At 54.3% G+C, this 22,425-nt stretch overlaps 1 protein-coding gene across 5 annotated transcripts in view; it reads right to left on the reverse strand.

Moving 5' to 3' along the window:
- Window positions 1-3,996: 3,996 nt before the first annotated feature.
- NSMCE1 (NSE1 homolog, SMC5-SMC6 complex component) overlaps window positions 3,997-22,425 on the reverse strand; it is a 40,119-nt gene continuing 21,690 nt past the window's right edge. For 4 of the 5 annotated variants that reach the window (XM_032243008.1, XM_032243010.1, XM_032243011.1 and 1 more), the window contains 6 exons: window positions 12,527-12,648; window positions 11,427-11,504; window positions 10,239-10,385; window positions 5,732-5,848; window positions 4,716-4,836; window positions 3,997-4,238 (listed from right to left, as the gene is read on the reverse strand). In XM_032243008.1, the coding sequence (XP_032098899.1) occupies window positions 4,159-4,238; window positions 4,716-4,836; window positions 5,732-5,848; window positions 10,239-10,385; window positions 11,427-11,504; window positions 12,527-12,648 (665 nt within the window). In that variant the 3' untranslated portion in view covers window positions 3,997-4,158. The remainder of the gene's footprint in view (window positions 4,239-4,715; window positions 4,837-5,731; window positions 5,849-10,238; window positions 10,386-11,426; window positions 11,505-12,526; window positions 12,649-22,425) is intronic. The other variant, XM_032243009.1, reaches the window with a different exon arrangement.

A 22,425-nucleotide genomic window follows, 5' to 3' on the forward strand; every position in this document is an offset into this window, starting at 1 on the left:
ATGGGGGTCTCACTATGTTGCCCAGGCTGGTCTCGAACTCCTGGGCTTAAGCGATCCTTCCACCTTGGCCTCCCAAAGTCCTGGGGTTACAGGTATGAGCCACCGTGCCAGCCTTGGCTGCTTTCTCCCTTCCAAGATAGGCCTGGGGAAAAGAGCCCCGAGGGTTCAGCTGCTGTCCTGCCAGCACCTTGACCCACAGGCTCAGCTGCTTGTCTTTCGACCCAAAATCAAGAAGCCCCAGGAGAGATTCTGGGTGGGGGGTGGGGGGTGTGTGTGTAGCTACCCTGGGGTAACTAGAGGGGGGATGGGAAGTGGTGGCGGGCAGCTGGAATTCCAGGTCCTGATGCCCTCCGTACCCAGGCCAAGGAGTTTGACCTTCATCCTGTAGGTACTGGGGTTCTCGGCCATTGGGCAGACACCAGCAGAATCTGCGTTCTTGAAAGCTGGCTGTTGGCAGGAAGAGGCCGTGGCTCTTACTCATCCTGGGAGTGGGCTGTTGAGGGGCCATGGGCGCGGCAGAGCATGACAAACGAGCTATCTGGAAGTGGAGTTAATTTGCTCCGTGTCTAGCTGCCTGTAAGGACATTGTTGATTCCCTGCCATTTTAATCATTTCCTAATCTTTCATAGGAAGAATTTACACCAGATGTCAACATCCCTGAAGGTAGCGAGGCATAAAACGGGGATGCCCCCATGCCTATGTTTGCCATGAGTGAGGAGCGGTGGCTGCCCAGCCAGAGGACCCTGACTCTCGGCCCACGTGTATAATTCGCACCCCTTCCCCAGCTGAAGGACAGGCGGGCTGTGGCCCCAGCTCCCAGTGCCCCTGCCTGTCCCGCTGGCAGGCCCCACAGCCCATCTGTAGTGTAGCGTGACAAAAAGCAGGGTACGGGAGGCCACGTTCATTAACATGTATCCAGGCCAGGAGGCCTCAAGCAAATGTCCCTTGTCAGATGAGAGGAACGGGAAGGGGACATGATCCTGCCCTGTCCCCCTCTTCCTGCTAAGGTTCCAGTGTTCCTAGGAATCCCAACCCTAGGATGGCTTCTGAAGCCAGCTTGGAACCCAAGCGCCAAACAATCACAGACCAAAGAGAGACACATATGCGAGCCCCCACCTAAGATGTGGCCACAGCTGTCAGGACACTGAGACTGCTACTGTGGACACAGGACACAGCTAGCATGCCTGTCACTGATCAGATGAGGCCCCTGACCTCGTGGTGTTCCAATGCCGTGGCAGGAGGTCCAATAAGGACGTAGGAATAAAATGATGGTGTCATGCCGTGTAAGTGCCATGAAGGCAACAGAGCAGGGTGACAGGGTGGAAAATGGCAGCCAGGGATGGATTGGTGGGGCCAGGGTTTTTTGATACTTGACATTAGAAGAGCAAGGGCTTGACCAGGAATTCAGAACTGGCTATGAGACTTGAGGCCCTGCTCCCAACACCAAGTCCAGCAGCCCTGAGACAGGAAAGCCCCAGCTTGGGGACAGGGGAAGGAGGAGCCAGGACGGCTGGAGCAGAGGGAGGGGAAGGTAGGAAGGAGGGCATTGGGGCCCCGGGGTCTGGGGACCAGCAGAAGAATGCACTGGAGGGGGGCTCAGCCATGGAGGGACGGGTCTGCAGCTGCTGTGCAGACAAAGGCCTAGAAGGGGACCCTGGGAACCAGGCCAGTCCATAATTCCCAAGTGACAAGGTCAGGGGCACCAGCAGGGCTACATGGCAGTGGGAGAGAAGGCAGGCAGGGTAGTGAAGGCCTTGAATGCCAGGCCAGCGCCTAGAGCCACTCATGAGGGTTTCGGGTGAGTGACAGTGTGTGTTGTGGGACATTCACGTCGATGTCATCATGGAGGGGCTGCAGGCAGGAAAGACAAGCAGCAGGAGGGCTGGTGTTGCCAGTGGCCAAGTGCCCAGAGGCTTCCTGGGTCCCCAGCCAGGACTCAGTCGAGCTCAAAGAACAAACGACCAGAAGCACCGGACAACTGGGACAACAGGCAGTCCGAGCTGCCCCAGCCCCTCCTGAAGGCCGTATTTACTGGTTGGCTTTTCGCCTCCTGGCGTCCATTCATCCAGAACAGCATGCTGATTGCATTCTGGAGAATGACCTCTGCCCCAGGGAGCCTGGTCCTGGAAGGTCCGAACGTCAGCTGCTCCCTGGACCGACCAGCATCTTGAGGGCGTCGGGAGGAGCGCAGACAGGCTGGGGCCAACGCCCCGCTGTGACAGAACTGTCTTGATGTCCACCACCCCCGATTCCAAGGTCTGCCTTTTCTAGACTGGTCCTGCCTTCCTGTCATTTCTGCAAGCCACTTCATACACTTCTAAGAAACTCCTCTTGCGGTGAGGCCGGCCGGGGCTGGCACTGGCTGGACACACTGGGCTTACCAATGGGCATGTCTCTGCCCACTGACCAAGGGCTGGGCTGGGTCCCCGGCTGCCTCTCTGATGGGAAGGTGGGCTTGGGGGCTCAGGAGTCCAGACCCGGTTCTGGGAGGGTCAGCCTCCCACCAGCAGGGGTCATTCGTTCACGGAGCCCCAGATGTCAGCTCCACCCTGGGTTTATGGAGGTGAACAAAGTGGGATGTTCCTGCCTGCAGTGGAGGAGGCCAGCCACCAATTCACTGTCCAAGTTCACTCCCCGCTGCCTCTGAGGCTACTGACGCAATCACATCTTCAGTTTGCTTTGGGAAAGGTCCCTGCTCTCAGCCACGTGGCCTGGGAGGGACAGCCCCGCCTCTCTCTGGAGTGGGTCTGATTTTCTAATGCTAGCCGATCATCCATCCCTACCTTGCAGGTGTCCGTGTAGGAGCTATGGGCCATGAGGGTGCTTGCAAGGGCGTGGGCGCCACTAAGTGAGAGCCATCCTCTTCCTCCTGATACTAGGGTATGATGTGTGAGGCCCGGAAGCATGGCAGCTATTTTGCCACCATGAAGAAAGCAGCTGGGTTTCCAGGAAACCGCCACGTAGGCTCCAAGCATGTGGCCAGCCCAGTGAAAGCACAGCAGACACAGAAATGTGGCTGCATGCTGACCTCGTTGGAACTCCTAGACCAAGCCTCTCCTCAGGACACCTGTGTTCAGTCCTTCCTTGTTTTAGCCAGTCTGAGTTGGCTTTTCTGTCATGACTGAAGCATCTTGACCGACACTGGGGTTCAAGAGAGGCATGAAGATGGGGACTTGACAAGTGTGAGGATGGAGGAAGTGCAAGGAGCGAGGGGCTGACCAGTGCCAAAGGGTGAGCGGGTGCCAGCCAGGGAACAAACCTGGATACCAGAAGGGTGGGCATGCAGGCCCAGGGAGCTCTGCGGAGGCTCCGGAGCTGGCGAAGGAAGCACTGTACCCTGAGCAGTGGGTGGGGGCAGGAGGTGACAGATGGGCAGGGGACTCACCAGGGGTCACAGCTTGCTGCCACAGTGGGGGCGTCCAGGGGTCTTCCACAGGGAGCACAGAGGCAGGGTGTGGGTCGGGGCTGGCGCTCAGCCTGACACAGCAGCGGTGGGGCCAGAGGGCTGCTGGCAGCTGAGCTGGACAGGATCTGGGGACAGTGAGATGCAGAAGGGTCACAGAGAGGCAGCATGGAGGCCGGCTCTCAGTCTCAGCTGGGGCAGCTGGATGGCAGGGCTGCCGGGCACCGACGGGGAGCAGAGAGCCCAGGGATGGAGAGCACGCGTCCTGCCCAGACGCCCAGCCTCAGCCCATTCAGGCCAGTGGCACCTTGGGCCGGCGGAGTCCAGACTGTGGGGAACTGAGGAGGCCAAGGCTCACACGTCCAGGCTCGAGCCAGCCCAGTCCTGCTGGGACAGCTGGCCACGGCTGGAACTGGAGGCAAGGCCACCCTGAGCAACGACAGTGAGCTCCCCTGGGCCACTGCTGGGGACTCCGGTGCCTTCACCTGCTGGAGCCCAAACCCAGGGGGATCTGAGTGACGACCAAACTCCAGGAAAGAAGACAAGGCCACGACATGGAGCCTCACACACAGGCTCGAGACCACAGGCGGGGCTGCAGCAACTTTGCAGGATGGTTTATTCCAAAGCTGCGGACAGGGGCAGTTAAGAAGAAAGAGGTGACTCGTGTGGAACCTGCTACACAGATGCCTCTCTTCCAAGAAGGGCTGTGATGTTCAGGCCCCCCAGGCGGCCAGCCCCTCAGGAGGGCACCACAGCTAATGCCGCCTGGACCGCAAGGACTTTCTGTTCGATTTCGAGATACCAGGCTCCCTCTCCTTCTCAGGGTCGAAGACTTCTGTAGACAGAAAAGGCAGGAAAGACACAGTGAACAGAGGGGCTGGCGGCACAGGGGCACCAGCTCGAGCCAGCAGCGACGTCTCTTGTACCAAGGACTCTGTCCTAGGCCTATACCATTCCCGCAGCTAACCCTCCCCAGCCCAGGAGGAAGGCTGAGTCAGCCCCAGTCCACAGAGGAACAAAATGAGGGAGCTGTGGACGTGCTTTCACGCCCCATAAGAGGGCCACCAGAGAGAGCCTTGTCTACGCAAGTGCTCCTCCGCATAGGAATTTCTACTGGGTTCTAGAAAGCCCTCTGGAACGGTGTAGGCAGCTCCGCCTTCACTTCTGCAGTGGCTGCTTCTAGGATTCAAGCTGCTAACATGGACCCCCACACACCGTGGAGCCCTTCGGGGGCCGTCTCCAAGGGCTTCTCCAGTGCCAGGCCTGTGTCCTGCTGACCCGGCCCTCCCACGAGCGCCTCCGGCCCAGGCACCTGGGATCTCATGGGGCCAGTAGTCATTGCAGTGGGGGCAGCGCGGTTCAGCATTCAACCGGAAGTACTTGGCCACGCAGGGTAAGTGCATCCTGATCCCACAGGTCTCACAGCTTTGACCCTGAAACAAGAAAGGCCAGCGACTATGGAGCTCGTGCACACCTCCATGTTCCGCAAAGCTCCGGGGAAGCCACAAGGAGAATGGTCAGCAGGCAGCAGGCATCGTGTTATCTTCCGGGCCCCCAATTGATTAATACTGAAAATAATCCCAACGCCTTAGTGCAGTGGAGTCTCTGGTTTGTTTGCTCGTTTGTTGCAGTCGGTTTTACTAAACAATTCTGTATACAGGAACGCAGAGACAGAAGCCAAGGGCTTGCCAGCTCCTGCACTCAGATCAGATCCTACAGGAGGCATGTGGACAGCCACAGTTTTTCAGAAGGTTATTTGCTAACATGGATCAAACGCTTTAAAGCAAAAAAAAGTGCACTTTGTCCCAGAAACTCCACCCAAGGAAATAATCACCAGGTGCCCAAGGATTCACGTGTACAAGGGCTCTGAGAGCAACTGCAATTACAAAATACAACCGCGAAACGACAGAAACTGAAGGGACACATCAACGTCCACGCAGGCGCAGTGGTTGCAAAGCCCTGCAAAACATCGGCGTGAAACAGACTACTCAAACAAGCAGCATCGATACAGATGCTCACCACACAACGGCCAGGACAATGCGGCTTGCACAGAAGACTCAGAAGAGCCTTCCTGAGAAGAATAAAATAAGTGAGAGCCCATGGACTCCAACAGCAGAGCCGGGAGGAGGGGAGGCAGTGCGTCCCTGCAAGCTGCAGTGGAGAGGCGGCCTCTGACACGTCCTGGGAGATGGTCTTGGCCAGATCTCCTAGGAGGAAGCCTGGGAGTGCGGGAGGGCTGGGCTCAGAGCCAGCATGCCGGGAACTATGTGTGCAGACCCGGGGAGCCGGTGGCCTGCCGTGAGCTCCCGCTCCCTGCCCCATGGGTACCTGGATGAGGAGGCTGTGGCAGATATTGCAGATCTTCACTGCGTCAGGGTACGTCTCCCGGATGTACTGCTCCATCTCCAGGATGGCCCGGCCATGCAGGGTGAACTCCCCTTCCTTCTGCAGGGACACATGGGAGGCAGCCACCCTCAGCTGGGCCCTCTCCCCACTCACCAGCCTCTGTTCCCTCTGCCGTCCCACAGCCCAGAGGCCAGGAAGAAGCAAGGGTCGAGGCAGCTTTTCTCCAACTCCAGCCAACGGGCATCAGCCACATCCCCCTGGCAGAGCCTCAGGAACAGAAACTGTGGCAAAGACCCAAAAAGCATGGAGACGAGATTCCCCTATACCTGCCTTTTCTCCGCACCTGCTGTGCCTTCACACCTGACTGCTCTGTCTGCACAGCAGCCACGGGCAAGGCAGCCACGGCCCTCCTGCAGGTGAGGACACTGAGGCCCTGGGGTCAGTCTCCCCAGGGTGTGAACCCGAGCACCCACCGTTTCCATCAGCTACCCACCCCACTCCCAAAGAGCAGCATCCCCAGTGCCTCCCAACACTTCTGCCTCCAGCTGCAGCAGGGACCCTCAGAGATCACTTCCGGCCACATCACTTTACAGATGGAGCTGGAAGGAGTCTGGAGAGGGCAGACGGGCCCCATCACACTGTGGGCAGTGGAGCCTCCAGTGGAAGCCAGGCCTCCTGGTTCCCACACCAGGGGCAGGCCACCCATCATGCATCCTGAAAACCCTGGGACAGCAAGGAAGTGCATGAGCAATGCAGCTCCCCAGGCTGACCCTCCTGCCAGGTCACAGGAGAGAGACAGCATGGACGAAGGCCCAAGGGAGGCAAATGACAGGACACAGACCTATGCAGGCTGATTCCAGCTTTTCCACAGTCAGCTCATGCATTGGACATCAACCATGCCAGGAGATGGCGTCACTGATGCCTGCGAGTCACCCGAGTGCTCAACAGCCTTTTCTGTTATTTTCTAATTTTTACAAGCAAGAGCTGTCACTCCCGTTCCTGACAGGTAGAGCCCCCCCCACGCCATTCCTGCCTCCATCCCCACAGTGCAGCGTGGAGGGAGTGTGCTCGCGTAACCTGGGCTCACAGAGTGTTCGCTCTGGTACCCCAGTGGAGGGGCCGGGTGAGCACAGGCAGGGAGACAGGGCAGAGGTGTGCGGTTGGGATATGCATTGCAGGAGCAGTGGAGGGAGGCCTGGGCACCAGGCACATGTGCCCTGCACCATAGCAGTTGCTAGTGCACAGGGGCTTTCTGCCCTTTGAGTGCTGTGGGCACGGGAGAATGAGACCAGCCCCCAGGCTGTCCTCAGTCCTCAGTCCTATGGCTGTTACCTTCCCCAAAGCTCCCAGATCCATCATGGCACCCCATCTCCCTGGCCACCGCCCTCTTCCACCCGCCCCTGCTCCTGTTGCTCTCTGAGCCCACTCTCCTCCAGCAACGTGCTCGCTACAAAACAAGCCTGGCCCTGTCACTCTCACCTCACCACCGCCCCCCCTCCCGCCCACCCCCCAGAGCTTCTCACCACCCCTAGGTCCAAGAGCCAAGTCCCTGATGCGCATATCCCTGGGCTCCCCTCATCCGCTTGCCCCAGCAATCTCTGTGCTCCGGTGGCCTTGGCCTTAGCCTCCTGAGCACACCGGCCCCTCTGGCCACAGGGTGGTTGCAGGCCAATGATCCTCCCACCCCAGGCTCCAGGCAACTCCACACAGCCTTCAGCTCAAGGGTCACTTCCTCCGCAGCTGAGGGCCGGTTTCTCTGGGACAGCTGTCATAAAGCCGCGTTTCCTTTCTGTCTGTACCTGGACTGCAGGGGGATGACCGTCTCACCCATCTCGGGCTCCCCCTCCAGACATGGCCCCTTGAGAGCGGCCACCAGCTCTCGTTTCGCTCACTCATGTGTCCGCAGCACCTGCTGTGGGGCCTAGCACTTGGCAGGCCCACAATAAACACCCACGGGAAGATGATATAGACCTCGCACTGATCCCAGAGGAATGCCTGATGCTAATGCACATGTTCAAGTTCAGCCTGAGCATGAGACGCAGAGTTTCGCTCTTGTCGCCCAGGCTGGAGTACAATGGCACCATCTCGGCTCACTGCAACCTCCACCTCCAGGGTTCAAGCAATTCTTCTGCCTCAGCCACCTAAGTAGCTGGGATTACAGGTGCCCGCTACCACTCGGCTAATTTTTTTTTTGCATTTTTAGTATAGATGGAGTTTCACTGACCTGTGCGTGATGGTTGTGCCATGTGCTAGGCACGTGCGCTCTTGGGTGCAAAGTGTTGTGATTAGGGATGTTGGGGCGCTCAGCTTTAGGGGCTTGGGACAACAGGGGACTTCAGTGGGCTTCTTTATGCATCTCTGTGTTCTAATCCTCCTGTCACGAGCAGGTATATTTCTTGTAACATTGTGAGTTTTAACTCAGTTCCTCTGGAACCTCATCTCCCTGTCTGGTCGTCCATTCAGGAAGCATTTACTGAGTGCCTGAGGTGCCAGCACTACATTCCGCAACGGAGATCAGCTTTGAAGAGGTATAACCCCCACCCTTAAAAAACTTGGCCCATGGCCAGGCATGGTGGCTCACACCTGTAATCCCAGCACTTTGGGAGGCCGAGGCAGGAGGATCACCTGAGGTCAGGAGTTCGAGACCAGCCTGGCCAACATGGCAATACCCTGTCTCTACTAAAAATACAAAATTAGCAGGGTGTGGTGAGGGCGTGGTGGCACATGCCTGTAATCCCAGCTACTCAGGAGGCTGAGACAGGAGAATCACTTGAACCCAGGAGGCAGAGGTTGCAGTGAGCTGAGATCACACCACTGCACTCCAGCCTCGGCAACAACAGCAAGACCCTGTCTCAAAAAAAAAAAAAAAAGGAAAAAAAAAAGAACTTGGCCTAAAAAGGGGCTGCATCACAAGCGAGAATGATCATTTATAGCCTAAGCAGACAGAATATTCCCTAGTGCCAAATACAGCCCAGAGGGGAAGAAAAACAGTGACACAGCCATTGATGGGGAGCTGCAGCCCCCACACCGGCACCTGAACTCGGCCCTGCCACTCTCAGGGTGTCCGACGTCAATGGCATCCAGACCCCTGAGCTGTCAGCTAAAAACAAAGCTAGTGGAGCCACAGCAGGCAGCCTCAGAGACATGACCCCCTGTGACCTCTCAACCTCTTTCTTCCCATGAAGTACCCCAGGAACTGAAATCGGGTCAGGTTCCTGGGACAGGCCCACCCTACATAGAAATTAGTAACTCAGAACCCAGCCTTCCCCGGCAAGCACCTAGGAGGGCACAGCTGTGGTCAAGCGGGCAAACGCTGAGCTGCTGAAAACAGGGCCGCCTTTTGTGGAAAAAGAACTGAAACATTTGATCTGCTGCACTCAGACATGACTTACAGGAATGTACCCAGCAGATCCTGCACTCACTGGAGCTCCCAGCTCTGCCCTCAACCCCGTGACCTCTGCCCTCACCCCCTGTCACCTCTCCACCTCTTTCTACCCATCAGGTACCCTGGGAAGTGAATTCGGGTCAGGTTCTTGGGACAGGCCCACCCTCCACAGAAATCAGTAACTCAGAACCCAAACTTCCCCAACCCAGAGGCGAGCCTTCCTGAAACGGAAGCGGAGAATCCCCACGGCCACAAGCGGCAGCCTCTGGCCAAGAGTCTGACCACCAAGTGAGGAAGCAGGGCCCAACATCAGGATGTCGTCCACACACACGGGCGCGGGCATGAACACCTGGGCGGCACAGCTGTGGTCAACTCTGCAAACCCTGAGCTCTTGAAAACAGGGCTGTCTCTTGTGGAAAAACAACTGAAACATTGGTTCTGCTGCATTCAGGAGGACTAGACATGGGGCGGGGCAGCAGCCAGAAACTGGAGCTGCAGTGGGGGCCTGTCCCAAATGTCACAGCCCCTCTCCTGAAGCTTGTCTGTGCCTCCTCTGAGCACAGGCCCTGAGGAACTCACTGTGACAATGACACCAGTGGTAACTCAGCAATCCTTCTGCCGCCTCCCCCGAGAGCCAGGCAGCCCAGGAGCAAGCACGTTACTGTGTGGTCCCATTCCTGCTCCTTACACACCCAGCCCCGGGGAGGAAATGACCACGCCCTCTTACAGGGACATGAGGTCACCTGGCTCAGGGATCAGACTGGGTTAGACATGAGAGCCATGCTCTCAGCCGGGAACTGCACTGCCTCTCAGTGTGTGGACTAGAGGCCTGAGCCTGGGGCCCAAATCCCATGATGCAGCTCCTGGCTCTGCCATTTCTGGCCGTGGCATCTTGAACACATGATGTGAGTGAACAGGGAGTGGGAGGCAGGAGGAGTGGGGCCCAAGTCCTCCCCACGGGGTCGGTGCTGGAACGCATGAAAGCAGATAAGGGATCTGAGAAGGCCAAGCTCGACAGACATCGGCTGGCTACAAATACGATTTTGGAGAAATACTGTTACTCACTCGGAAAAGCCTGGCTGGGAAAACCACGAGACACAGTACCTCAATCAGCCACTTGTTTTGGACAAACTTCTGCAGCACCTGCTCAGCTTCCTTCTTCTTCATCTTCTTGCCTTTAAGCTGATCAACCAGGTTCAAAATGTTTGTGGAAGATGCAAAGCCACTTTCTGAGTCAATGATCAGTTCCAGCTGGGAGAAAAAGCAGGTACCATGCTCATCTATTAAACTGGCCAATACAGCTTTTAAATGGTAACACCAAGTCTGGCAGGGACACAGTAAAACCACTCAGATCACAGGCAGAACTGTACACTGGCATGGCCTTCCAGGAAAATGATTTAATTAATATGCATCAACAGCCAGGTCTGGGTTCTGTTCCTTTGACTCACATTTGAGAGGTCACTCCCATAACATCATCCCAAATAAACCATCTTAATGTCCCTGAATCAAAAAGGGTCGCCTTGCCTCATGGCTGGCCTCAGATGCAGTGAGAGAGGCACAGCAGGTGGGAACCGCTGAGGAAGACGGGTTCCTACACACACAGGTGTGTGCTCAGCTCAGCACCTGCTCCTCAACCTTGTCAGCTAATAGTCCCCCCAGGAGACGATCTAAAAGGAATGATTCCAGCTCGTGGTTCTCAGAGATTTGGATTTGACAGATCACGAGTGGGGCTGAAATGTCTGAATTATTTTTCACCTCTGCAGTTATCATCATTGCATCTAGGCCTGAGAACCACTTAGCCAGGTGTTTGACCCGAGGGCTGGGCAAATAGCGCTGAAGCCTGGTGGAGCAGTGCCTCTCAAATGTGCACGTGCAAACAAATGCAGATTCAGACTCGGCAGTCTTAGAATGGGGACTGGGACCTGGCGTTTCTAACAAGCGCCCAGGCGATGCTGCTGCTGCCACCTTTCCCAGCTGGCACTTGGAGCAGCTAGGCAGGAGCTCCTGTCACTTCCCGTGAGGCCCTGCTCTTGCCCATCCAGCTGGGGCTCACACCTGGCCCAGCACTTCCTTCCCAGGCAGCCACAATGGCCCCCTCGGCTATCACCTGGCAGCTGTGAATTCCAGATGGGTACACAGTGACATCTCCCTGCAAAGCCCTTTCTCAGACAGCAACGGTGGCCCATATGCCCCCAGTGATACTTGAAGATTCCAGCTGCCACTTCTAACGATGGAGACAAAACTTTCCCGTAAGAAGCCCAGCCAATGGGCCATGGGGATTACTGTACTCACAGCCTTTCTAAACAGATCCAGCTCATTCTCTGCAAAATCCGTAGCCATTTTGGAAACTGAAGTTGTAGCAAGATTCACCTAAGAAATAAGTCAGCGTGACAGTCAGGCTGTGCCCTTCGTGTGCCGGTTAACGCGTTGCAGTCTTGCTCGCTCTCTCCCTCCCTCTCTCCCGCCCCCTCCTCGGTCTCTGGCCTGTCACTGAGCTCCTGTATCCAGGCGCTGCGGGCCACAGGGATGGATCTGTAACTAGGCGTATATTACAGACTTTATTCTTTAGCTTAGTCCACGTGCCGGACTTTCAGAAGTTTTAGAACTCCAAAGGGTACACAGTATTTTCCAAATGCAGGTCAATTTGGGAGATTTGTCTGCATGTTAATGGAACTTCAAATGCAAAAGGCACCGAGAAGTCCAGTAGCAAAGAAATCTGCTCTGCCGTGTCTGACCAGCATTCCCACGGTTCACTGACTGCGTCATGTTTTTCCCAGGGAATTGAGTCTGGGAATCCCTGGACTAGAGTGCTCCTTTCGGAGTATAGCCTGGCTGGGAGGAGCCAGATTGTCCTCTACCAGTCCGAGGTGTCTCCTAGCCAGGGATGGGGCATGCCAGCTTCCATGTATTTCACTCCTGTATTTCACCCTGGTCCCTACCTGTGAGAGTAAATCTCAAAACCACTGAAGGCCCCAAGTGGGTGGCAATCCTTGACGCTCCTACACTTTCTTTAAAACCATTTTCTCCCTTTACTCCTAATATTCCATACATTTGGAGTGACTTCTTTGCAGAGAACTGTCCAAAAGCAAAATCAAACCAAAGCAAACACAGGCTGCCATGTCGGGCACAGGCTCCGTGTCGGCGGTGACGCGAGCACTGAGGTCCCAGATTCGAGTTCTGGTCACCTCGACCCTGAAAACCGAAAGATACCACAGGCCTCGGAGGCCTGCTGTGCGCACAGGAAGGCAGGCTGGGTCGGGGGCCGGCCTGGTCTCAGTTTCTTTGTCCACCTCACTTCACTCAGCCCTATGTAGGAAGGTAGCATTTTACAAACGGGGACACGCGTTCCAGTTCCTCACAAATGCCACTAGAGGGCTCTGCCAGGCACTCACCAGTGCATAAATGGGTCTCCCGTCATCTTCCGTGACTCCTCTCTTGATCTCAATATACAAGGACTCCAAGACACTGTTAATGTTGTTGATGAAGTCCTCCAACTTATCTACGGTGGCATTGCCTGGAAATAAACAGACCAGAAAAAGGGGGGTGGGAGATGGCTTGGTTGAATCATTCCATCCCATCTCAACACAGGGGACATCAACGCCAGACACGGGCGGAGGCTGCAGCCTCTTGGGTGAACGCCAGTGCCTCGTGGCTTCTTTCTTCCTGGAGTACTCAGAAGACAAGCAGACAACAGACGGAGGGCGTCGTGAGGCAGGAGGGCTGGGGAGATGCTATCTGTGACCAAGGGGGCTGCTGGGGCTTCCTGCCTGTGCTTGCTGCCTCCTGGTAAGAGTCCAATCAGCACCTCCAGCGTATCACTGGACGACGTGCTCAGAGCCTGCACTGAGTTCCCATCCCATCTCAGTCCTCTACCTCGTCCCCAGCGCTCCGCGAGAGGCCTCTGTCCCTGCACGTCCCCACATGCCTTAGGTGGAGCTTTACTCCTGTCTCTCTTTATTCCACATCCACTTATGGTCAATTACATGCCCAGCCTGTGCTGGGTCCTGGGCTGGACAGTAAGAATAACGAGTGGCATGAGACAGGCAGCTTGCAGCAAGCCGTCAGCATGGAGAGGCCCTGCCCCGATCCCTGCTGTCGTCATGAACCCACCCTCCAGCAGCCCTCTGGGCACAGGGGAAGAGGCTAAGACGCAGAAGTGCACTGACTCACCCAGAGTCACACCACAAGGCCTGGGCTTTGACCTCTCTGTCGCCCACCTTCCCTGGCCCTGCCAGCAGGACCCTCACAGCCCAGGGGCCGCCATCTAGGTCCATCAGACTGAGGAGGGGGCACCCACAGTATTGCAGAGGGCTCCGCTGAATGGACACCGATCAGCCAGGGAAGGAACGAAGGCAGGGAGGCTGTGGTGGTGGGGGAGACCACACAGGGCCTGTGGCCGGTGACAGCAGGGCCTTTCTTCTGCGGCACCAGGAAGCCTCTGAGCACAGAACAGTGGAAGGGCATGGCCAGCTCTGTGTCCCTTTTATGCTGTGAATTTTTTTTTTTTTTTTTTAAGACAGCGTCTCTCTCTTGCCCAGGCTGGAGTGCAGTGGCATAATCTCGGCTCACTACAACCTCCACCTCCAGGGTTCAAGCCTCAGCCTTCTGAGAAGTTGAGATTATAGGCGCCCGCCACCATGCCCGACAGGGTTTTACCATGTTGACCAGGCTGATCTCAAACTCCTGACCTCAAGTGATTTGCCCTCCTTGACCTCCCAAATTGCTGGGATTACAGGCATGAGCCACCTCGCCCAGCTTGTGCTGCAAAACTTTTTAAAGCAAGAGTATGTATTGCTGTTTTCACTGAGTTTATATATTAAAATAATTTCAAAAGATTCATGCCTTAGAAAATCATTCTGAAGAAAAAAAAAACTGCAGGACAAAACAGACAATATGATAATACATTTATGTGTGAAACAAAAGTAGAACTCATGAAACAGTCCCACAGGAAAAGGCCCAGCAGGTTACCCCGGGGACTGATGCCCAAGGCCATCGCCAGGAAGCGACTAAACGAGGGGTCCTCAGAGGGCACATGCGCTGTGTCTGTGTTTGATTTCTTACCAACAGAGGTATTTCTAAGTGACCTGTATAACCCAAGATTCACAAAGTTCAAAAAAAAAAAAAACAAAAGATGACACTGGTGACAACGGAGGAAGTGGCCGTGTGAAAAAGTCAAAAGTCAAGGACAACCCAGGCCGATGAGCTCTATCAGAGGATCAGACGGTGGGAGTGCGGAAGAGCTGAGAACAAAGCCCAGCGGGGAGCTAATCTTCCATTTCAGTAAAGTTTTTAAATGGCAGTTTAAATTAAAAATAAGTCCTAATAAGTGGGTGGAACGTGGACGTGGTGAAATTGTTAACATATGCCAATGACATCTGGCCTCGGCAGCTGGGGAGCAGGCATCAGGAGGGGGGGGCAGGGCCTGATTTGCTGCCTCCATGCCTCTGTTTCCCGGTCCCTCCTTTCTGAAAAGCCCTCCCTCCGCTGCTGCAGCGGCTCGGGTGGCCTGTTTTTCCAGGAAATGTTCTCTTCTGCCCTGGATGCTATCGTCTTCCACACCACGCAAGGCAGCTCTTTGCCAGTGTGGGAGCAGAGCTCTTCTGTACCTGCCTGTGCCAGTGACTTGGCCAGACATTTTTCCACCCCAGAGCAGTCAAGGCTGGGCAGCTCAGGCGCAAGGGGACCAGACATCAAAAAGCCTCGCTCCGTGCAGAGTGAGTGACAGGAACCCTGTCCACCCAGTGTGACACAGGGGCAAGTCTCACCTCCCTCTGAAAGTGACAACTCACAGTTTCCACTAACGAGGCCCCTCTCCTGGGTGTCACCAAGAACAGTGTGCCCTGTGGGCAGATGAGGCATTCTGATCTATTGGACTTTCCAGACACCCCGTTGAGGGAAGGGAGTCAGCAGCCCTCTCCGCCTTTCCCCTCTCCGCACCGCCTCTGGTTTGGCGTCCGGCCTCATTTTTCTAAAGCCATGAGTGTTTTGCCGCATTTTCATCTGACCGGCCACTTCCTCCTACTGTACTCAATGCAGATCCCAGCCTCCACCTGGGTGTTCCCGTTCTCTCGGCTATCGCCCTTCCTCAGGCTTCCTGCAACAGGGTCAGGTCCACACTCAAAAAGGCCCCCTGCCATTGCAGCTCCTCTTAATCATGACCTGAGAATAAACTTCTCTTACGCTCAGCACCCCCGAACCCCTGAACTGACTCCTTTGGGCAGCAACAGAGGTGGCGTGGTAGCATGGGGCCGGCAGCAGAGGCCTGGGCTCCCACCATCCTGCCCTCCTGCTCCGTGGGGCCCTGCGTGAGCCTCTCCCCCACTTCTCATCTCTAAAGGCCACACATCGTCTTGCCTCCAGCCTCACACATGTCCAGAGCTCTCTTCCCTCCCGCCAATCTACCACCTCCTCTGGCTGCCACTCCAGCCTCCCGATCCTCTGGCGGCCTCCCGTACAGGCCTTCCCTGACCAGATGAGCTGCGGTTCCCAGCTCGGTCCTCCCATGGCTCCAGCACTCCCTTCCACGTCACACAGCGCTCCAGTTACTGTGTCCGGCTGTCCCAAGACACGAGTCAGCTGGTGGCGCCTGCCAGCCTGGCAGCCATTTCCCTCCCTAACAAGACCTTCGCCTTTTTCCTTTCTTTTTTTAAATTGTCTTTCTCCTACATTTGCCGTTTTGGAGAGAGAATAATTCCAGGTACGATATTCAGGAAACCAGAAAGCAGAAAGCTCAAGGGACCAGAGATGAGGGCAGCCAGGAGTGGAAGGAGGACGCAGATCAGCCAACCAGACACTCTCCCAATCTGAGCAAGGGACTAAAGGAAGCTTGGAGGTGGCTCCAGCCCAGCAGCTACAGAGGGCCAGCTGCTCTGGCCATTTGGTGGTGCCATGCTTCCTGCCCATCCCTGACTGGGCACCTGACCATCAATAAGTCCTATGTGCCCCTCCCCTGACAGCATTCCAACATATCCCTTTTTTTTTTTTTTTTTTTTGAGATGGAGTGTTACAGAGTCACTCCGTCGCCCAGGCTGGAGTGCAGTGAGGCGATCTCAGCTCGTTGCAACCTCCACCTCCCACGTTCAAGCGATCCTCCCACCTCAGCCTCCCGAGTCACTGGATTACAGACATTTTGCCATCACATCTGGCTAATTTTTTGTATTTTTAGTACAGATGAGATTTCACTATCTGGTCAGGCTGGTCTCAAACTCCTGACCTCAAATGATCCGCCCACTTCTGCCTCCCAATGTCGTGGGATTACAGGCATGAACCACCACACCCGGCCCCAACACATTCCTTTCTCAGTTGACCAGAACTGGGGCCTCTCGCTTGCTCCCAAGATCCTTAAGATGCCCAGTAAGCATCGAGGCTGTACCACATCGGTGCTTCCCAGCCTCAGGTCTTCAGGACAACTAATATCCAGCTCTGCTCTGCCCTCTCCCCGGATCCTGCAGCCCTGATGGAGAAGCTACAGTTTGCCAATCTGTAGGGATACACTGGGCTAAAGGCATGTGTGAGGATCCTTTTGACCTCAATATTCTATGAGCCCATGGTCATGACAAAGGGTGTGGAATAAAGTCCGGATCGTGGGATTCTGAGACAACCGCTTCCAGTCTTAGAAATACCACTTTGAGGATTTAGGAGTTAATTAACACCACCATTCCTTCCTTCAGAATCCAGAGCCAACTGAAGAAAAAGACGCATCCTTCACTAAATATCAAAACATCAGGTTTTTTGCAGGTAGAGCTGGACCTGAGGCTGGTTCTCTGCACACCACCAACCTGCAGTCAGTGATATGGGAGGCCCAGCTATGAGGACAGAGGAACGAGGCCCAGCCCTAGCATAGATGTCACTTCTAGAGAGAAAGAGATACCCTAGCCAGCACAACTAGCACTATGTTTGAATCAAGAAAGCTGAAACTAAACCTCTAAACACAGCGCCACCTGTGTTTTCTCTACTTGGCAGAGGCAGGGTGTGTCTGGAATTCTTAGGGCTGTAGTAAAGTAGCTTGTGTTAGGCTAAAATCAAGGGGCCTGCAAATGTGTGGCTGTAATTCACCTTATTATGTGCCAGCGCGATGTATTCATCGTGACAGTAACAGTAACTCCGTAAGGTGCATCGTTAATGTCGTCTGTATACGCAGGAGGCTTGGAGAGGTTAACAACTTGCTCACAGTTTCCATAACTTCGAAATGGACCCCCAGGCTTGCCCGACCCCAGATCCTGAGCTCCCACGCACTAAGCCACACAGTTCTGCAGTGCAAGGCTGAGGACCTCTCCTATGCCAGACCCCGCCGTCATCTCATCTACACCCTCCTATACCTGCCCTGTGCTTTAGAGTCACCGAGAGAGACTGGGCCAACAGGGAAGGATGGAAGGCACCTGGGCAGCACCTGAGTAAGACACTGGAGATGGTGCCCAAGGAGGAGCTGCACTCACGGAGACACATCTGCTCCGCCCCACCACGCCCCACGTGGCCCAGCTCCGCCCAACCCCACCCCTCCCCGCCCAGCCCAGCCCAGCCCAGCATCCATCATCCCCTCAGCTCAGCCCCAAGCACTGGGCCAGGTCCAGGGTAGGTGGACAGCACAGAGCAGCAGGAACAGCTGAGGAAAGGCAAAGACCCTGGAGCGGACAGAGCCACTCTTTCTTCAGCAGGAAATGCCTGTCAGTGGTGGCAATTGAAAATGGACCTCCAGGCAATTGACAAGCACTGAACAAAACAGGACACTTCTCCCCTAAGGAGGGGCTGGCACAAGTCATCTTGAGAGATTATTTCTTCGGACTAATTCCGAATACATTTCTCCTTTTCTTTTACAATTAAATTTTCAGGCCAGGTGTGGCTTACATCTGTAATCCCAATGCTTTGGAAGGCCAAGACAGGAGGATCGCTTGAGGTCAGGAGTTCAAGACCAACAGATCAAAGCCTCATCTCTACAAAAACCTTTAAAAATTAGCCAGGAGGGACTCCATGTTTGGGTCCCCTTCCACAAACACCCCCTTCATGGAAGCCATCTTTCTCTCTCCTGGATTTTCCCTCTGGAGTCCCCTTCCACGAACGCTCTCTGGTGGAAGCCTGTCTTCCCCTCCTAAATTCCATCTCTCTATTCCCTTCTACTCAGTGTGGAAGCTGCTTTCCTCTCCTGGATTCCATCTTTCTGGATTCTCTCACTCAGTGTGGGAGTTAGCTGTTTCTTTCTCTCTCCTTCTCCTGTTTCTCTCTCTCTCTCTAAATAAACCACTTTCTACAAACAAACAAAATTAGCCAGGCATGGTGGTGTGTGCCTTTAGTCCCAGCTACTTGGGAGGCTACGGCAGGAGGGAGCTTGAGCCCAGGAGTTGAGACTGCAGTGAGCTATGATCGCATCACTGCATTCCAGCCCGGGCGACAGAGCCAGACCATCTCTCAAAACATTAAACAAATCATTAAATTAAATTGGAATGTAACCTTACCAAGGACCCTCTTCTTGCCCTATCAGGGTCCCCACTTCCCAAAGGCTACTGAAACTGAGGATTCACTGTTTACTGTTGAGAAGTCTACCGCCCTGACCTCTGACCAACAAATAGTTTTGTTCTAAACTAGGCACTAAAAATATAAAATGTTATTTTTAGGCAGAGGAAATAACAGCAAAAAAATAAGACTCCACGGGCCCAAGCCCCTGTGGGCTGACTGGCCCTGTGACACAGCCCTCCCGACAGCACAGCGCTGAGGACAAGGAAGGGCTGGCCCTGGATGAGGTGGGGGTGCCGGGGTGGAGCTGGCCCGAGAGAGCAGATCCTGGGCTGGGAGGAAGGAAGGGCTGGCGGGCAGGACACGGGGCTGGGAAAGGATGCAAGGAGCCGTGGGATTTCACCTCTCAGCCTGGAGCTCTCATCTTTCCTGCAACTGCCTGGGGAGAAAGATTCTCTGGACCTGCAGGCACACAGATGCAAAGATGAGAACTGCCGCGGACACTTCCAAGCATGGCCAGTGACCAGTGCTGGCAAGAGCAGGGCGGAAGGAGAGCGGCTAGTCTGGGGTAAACCACCTGGAGACAAACCATCCTTCTCCATCGGTGCACCAGCTCATTGACTACAGGCTGCGGCACCACTCCTCACCTCTCAGCAGACCCTCAGCGACCACCGCAGAGCGGAGCCAGAAAGGATCACTGCTTCTGTTTCTCAGAGGTCACAGAGGTGAAGGACATACCAAGACAGAACAGGAAGGGACAAAGTCCAGACCAGAAACCAGATATCTGGCCATTAGTTGGATGTAATCACAAAAGGACTTGGGCATTCATCAAAAAAAAAAAAAAAAAAAAAAAAAATTCTTCCATATATACGCAATGATGTTAAGAATACTTCAAAATAACGTGGAGTAAGCAGATATAAATACAAAGAAAACAAGATCAGCCCTGCGTGCATCATCTGAACCGGGCGACGCCACACAGGGCTTCACTGTACCAGTCTCTCACTTTCTGTTTGACTTTTTCCATAATAAAATATTTTAAAATACCTCTGCGCTCAACAATCATGTAACTTGGCTCCTTGACCCTCAGGAATCTGAATTTACAAAGGGAAAAATGAGTGTCGCGTGACAAGGTGGATTAGCTCAGGGCTGCGACGGTAGAGGAGGAATAGGATGTTAATAACACAGGATTTTAAAACCCATTGCTCTGAGATCTGTACACAGACTTCCTTTCTTCTTCTTAAACTTGAGAAGCGCATTACAATCAGAAGTGTATTACAATTAGAAAGTCTGTTCTTCACTTTTGCACTGTTGGTGGGAGTGTAAATTAGTTCAACCATTGTGGAAGACAGTGTGGCGATTCCTCAAGGACATAGAAATAGAAATTCCATTTGACCCAGCAATCCCATTACTGGGTATATATCCAAAGGATTACAAATCATTCTACTATAAGGACACGTGCACACGAATGTTCATTGCAGCACTGTTTACAATAGCAAAGACCTGGAACCAACCCAAATGCCCATCGACGATAGACTGGATAGGGAAAATGTGGCACATATACACCATGGAATATTATGCAGCCATCAAAAACGATGAGTTTGGGTCCTTTGTAGGGACATGGATGAACCTGGAAACCATCATTCTCAGCAAACTGACAGAGGAGCAGAAGATCAAACACCGCATGTTCTCACTCATAGGCGGGTGTTGAACAATGAGAACACATGGACACAGGGAGGGGAGCACTACACACTGGGGTCTGTTGGGGGGAAATAGGGGAGGGACGGTGGGGGGTGGGGAGCTGGGGTGAGATAGCAAGGGGAGAAATGCCAGATGTAGGTGATGGGGAGGAAGGCAGCAAATCACACTGCCACGTGTGTACCTATGCAACAATTTTGCATGTTCTTCACATGTACCCCAAAACCTAAAATGCAATAAAATAAATAAATGGGGAAAAAAAAAAAGTCTGTTCTTCAGCCTCACTCAAATGACAGAGCATAAAACATATTTTATGGTGCTGGGCACAGTTCCGGCATCTCAGCTGCACTTACGGTACTAAAACCTATGACACCACTGCAAGAGTGGTGATGGGGACATCCACTCACTGTCCCTATCTATGCAGTAAAACCATCTATAGGACCTTCCCTGGCCAGAGGTCTATCAATCAGGACTCCCACTGGCAATAAAGCCCACTGGTTTATCATGGGGAAGTTCTAAATCATAATGGAAATCGTCATGTGAAACGTAAACTACTATATATTTTGCTCCAGATGCTGTTCATACATGTTTCATCTTAATCAGGCCCACTGAAAACAGGTGGTCCATCTACCCTTGAGATGAGTGGCAGCTCTGATACCTTCTGTGGCGCCAGGCCCCTACCCCCACCCACGCAGGAGCCCTCACAGAGCTGATATGGGGGCTCTGCAGGGGATGGAAGAGGAGGCTTCCCGGCCACCCCAGCCTGAAACCAGATCAGCTCTTCCTGATCTCTGCTGGGTAAGCTTCCTCCTGCCCAGGCTGCAATGAGCGAAGTGAAAACGGGCAAATCCGATGCCTTCAGAGGCAGGCAGGAAGCACAGCTGCAGACAGCTGTGGATGCAGTGGGGAGCCGGTGACAGGTATTCTACCAAAGGTGACACTGCTCTGCTCCAGCCGAGTGCCCGAGCTTTGGGTGTTTACATGAAATCTCCTGGGGGTGGTTCTTTGTTTAACCTGGTAATTCTTAAAAATGAGAAACACTGTAGTGCAAACGAACCATGCCTGTAAGTTAGAAAACACTGACATTTCTCCCAATTCCGATGTGGGCAGGAAACCTGCTGTCAGAAGACACAGTGACGGACAGGCCACTCTGTTCCCTGGCCCACCAGATAAGCAGCTACTGCTTCTCACACAGGCTGGACTGTGAGCAGCTCAAAGGAATGGACCCTGTTACACTCACTCTTCTGAGCATGCAGCCAATGGCCAGACCACGTATAAAAGCAAAACTCCAACCCAAAATCTACAACAACCTGCCCAGAAAGCCAGCTCACCACCTCGAAGTGAGAGCTGTAGGAAGCCAGGTCAGTACCCCGGCAACCAGTCCAGAAGCCGAAACTAACCAGCAATCATGGCCCAAAAGGACCAGGGCGGGATCAGTAACTGATACTGCCCTAAAGATTTTATTTTACATTTTAGAGATGGGGTCTCGCTCTGTCATCTAGGCTAGAGTGCAGTGGCGCAATCATCGCTCACAACAGCCTCGAACTCCTGGGCTCAAGCGATCCCCCCAGCTCAGTCTCCCCAGTAGCTTGGATTACAAGCACGAGCCACTATGCTCAGCTAACTTTGTTTTTTCTAGGGACCCTGAGGTCTCGCAGTGTTTCCCAGGCTGGTCTCAAACGCCTGACCTCAAGTGATCCACGCACCTCAGCCTCCCAAGGAGCTGGGACTACAGTCGTGTGCCATCATGCTCAGCAGCTTCCGTAATTTTTATCCGTTTCTAAGGGACAACAAACCAGAGAAGGCCGCATATGTACTTTTAACCAATCACACAGGACGCCCTGCTTCTGGTTAGCTGTCTCCAGCTTGCCCCAGCCAGCAGCCTCCACTTGGGGGACACCTGAAGCCTCCCCACTCCTCTGCCTACCTGGAGTCTCTGCCACACCCAAGTGGAGGCTGCCTCCCTTGCTGGATGGAGCAAGCTCTGAATAAGCAGCCACTGCCTGCTCTCCATTTACGTTCACACTGTCTCCATGTACTCAATTTGGTGGTCATTCTGAGGTTAAGCAGGCGTGAAGACGTGGCTGGCATGAAGGCACCCAACTGGAGTCGTCTCTGACGGGCATGCCCCGGTAACCTTCCCTTTCCC

The sequence above is a fragment of the Sapajus apella genome, unplaced genomic scaffold (genome assembly GCF_009761245.1).
Source record: "Sapajus apella isolate SASKATOON/1434 unplaced genomic scaffold, GSC_monkey_1.0 scaffold51, whole genome shotgun sequence".
NCBI lineage: Eukaryota > Metazoa > Chordata > Mammalia > Primates > Cebidae > Sapajus > Sapajus apella.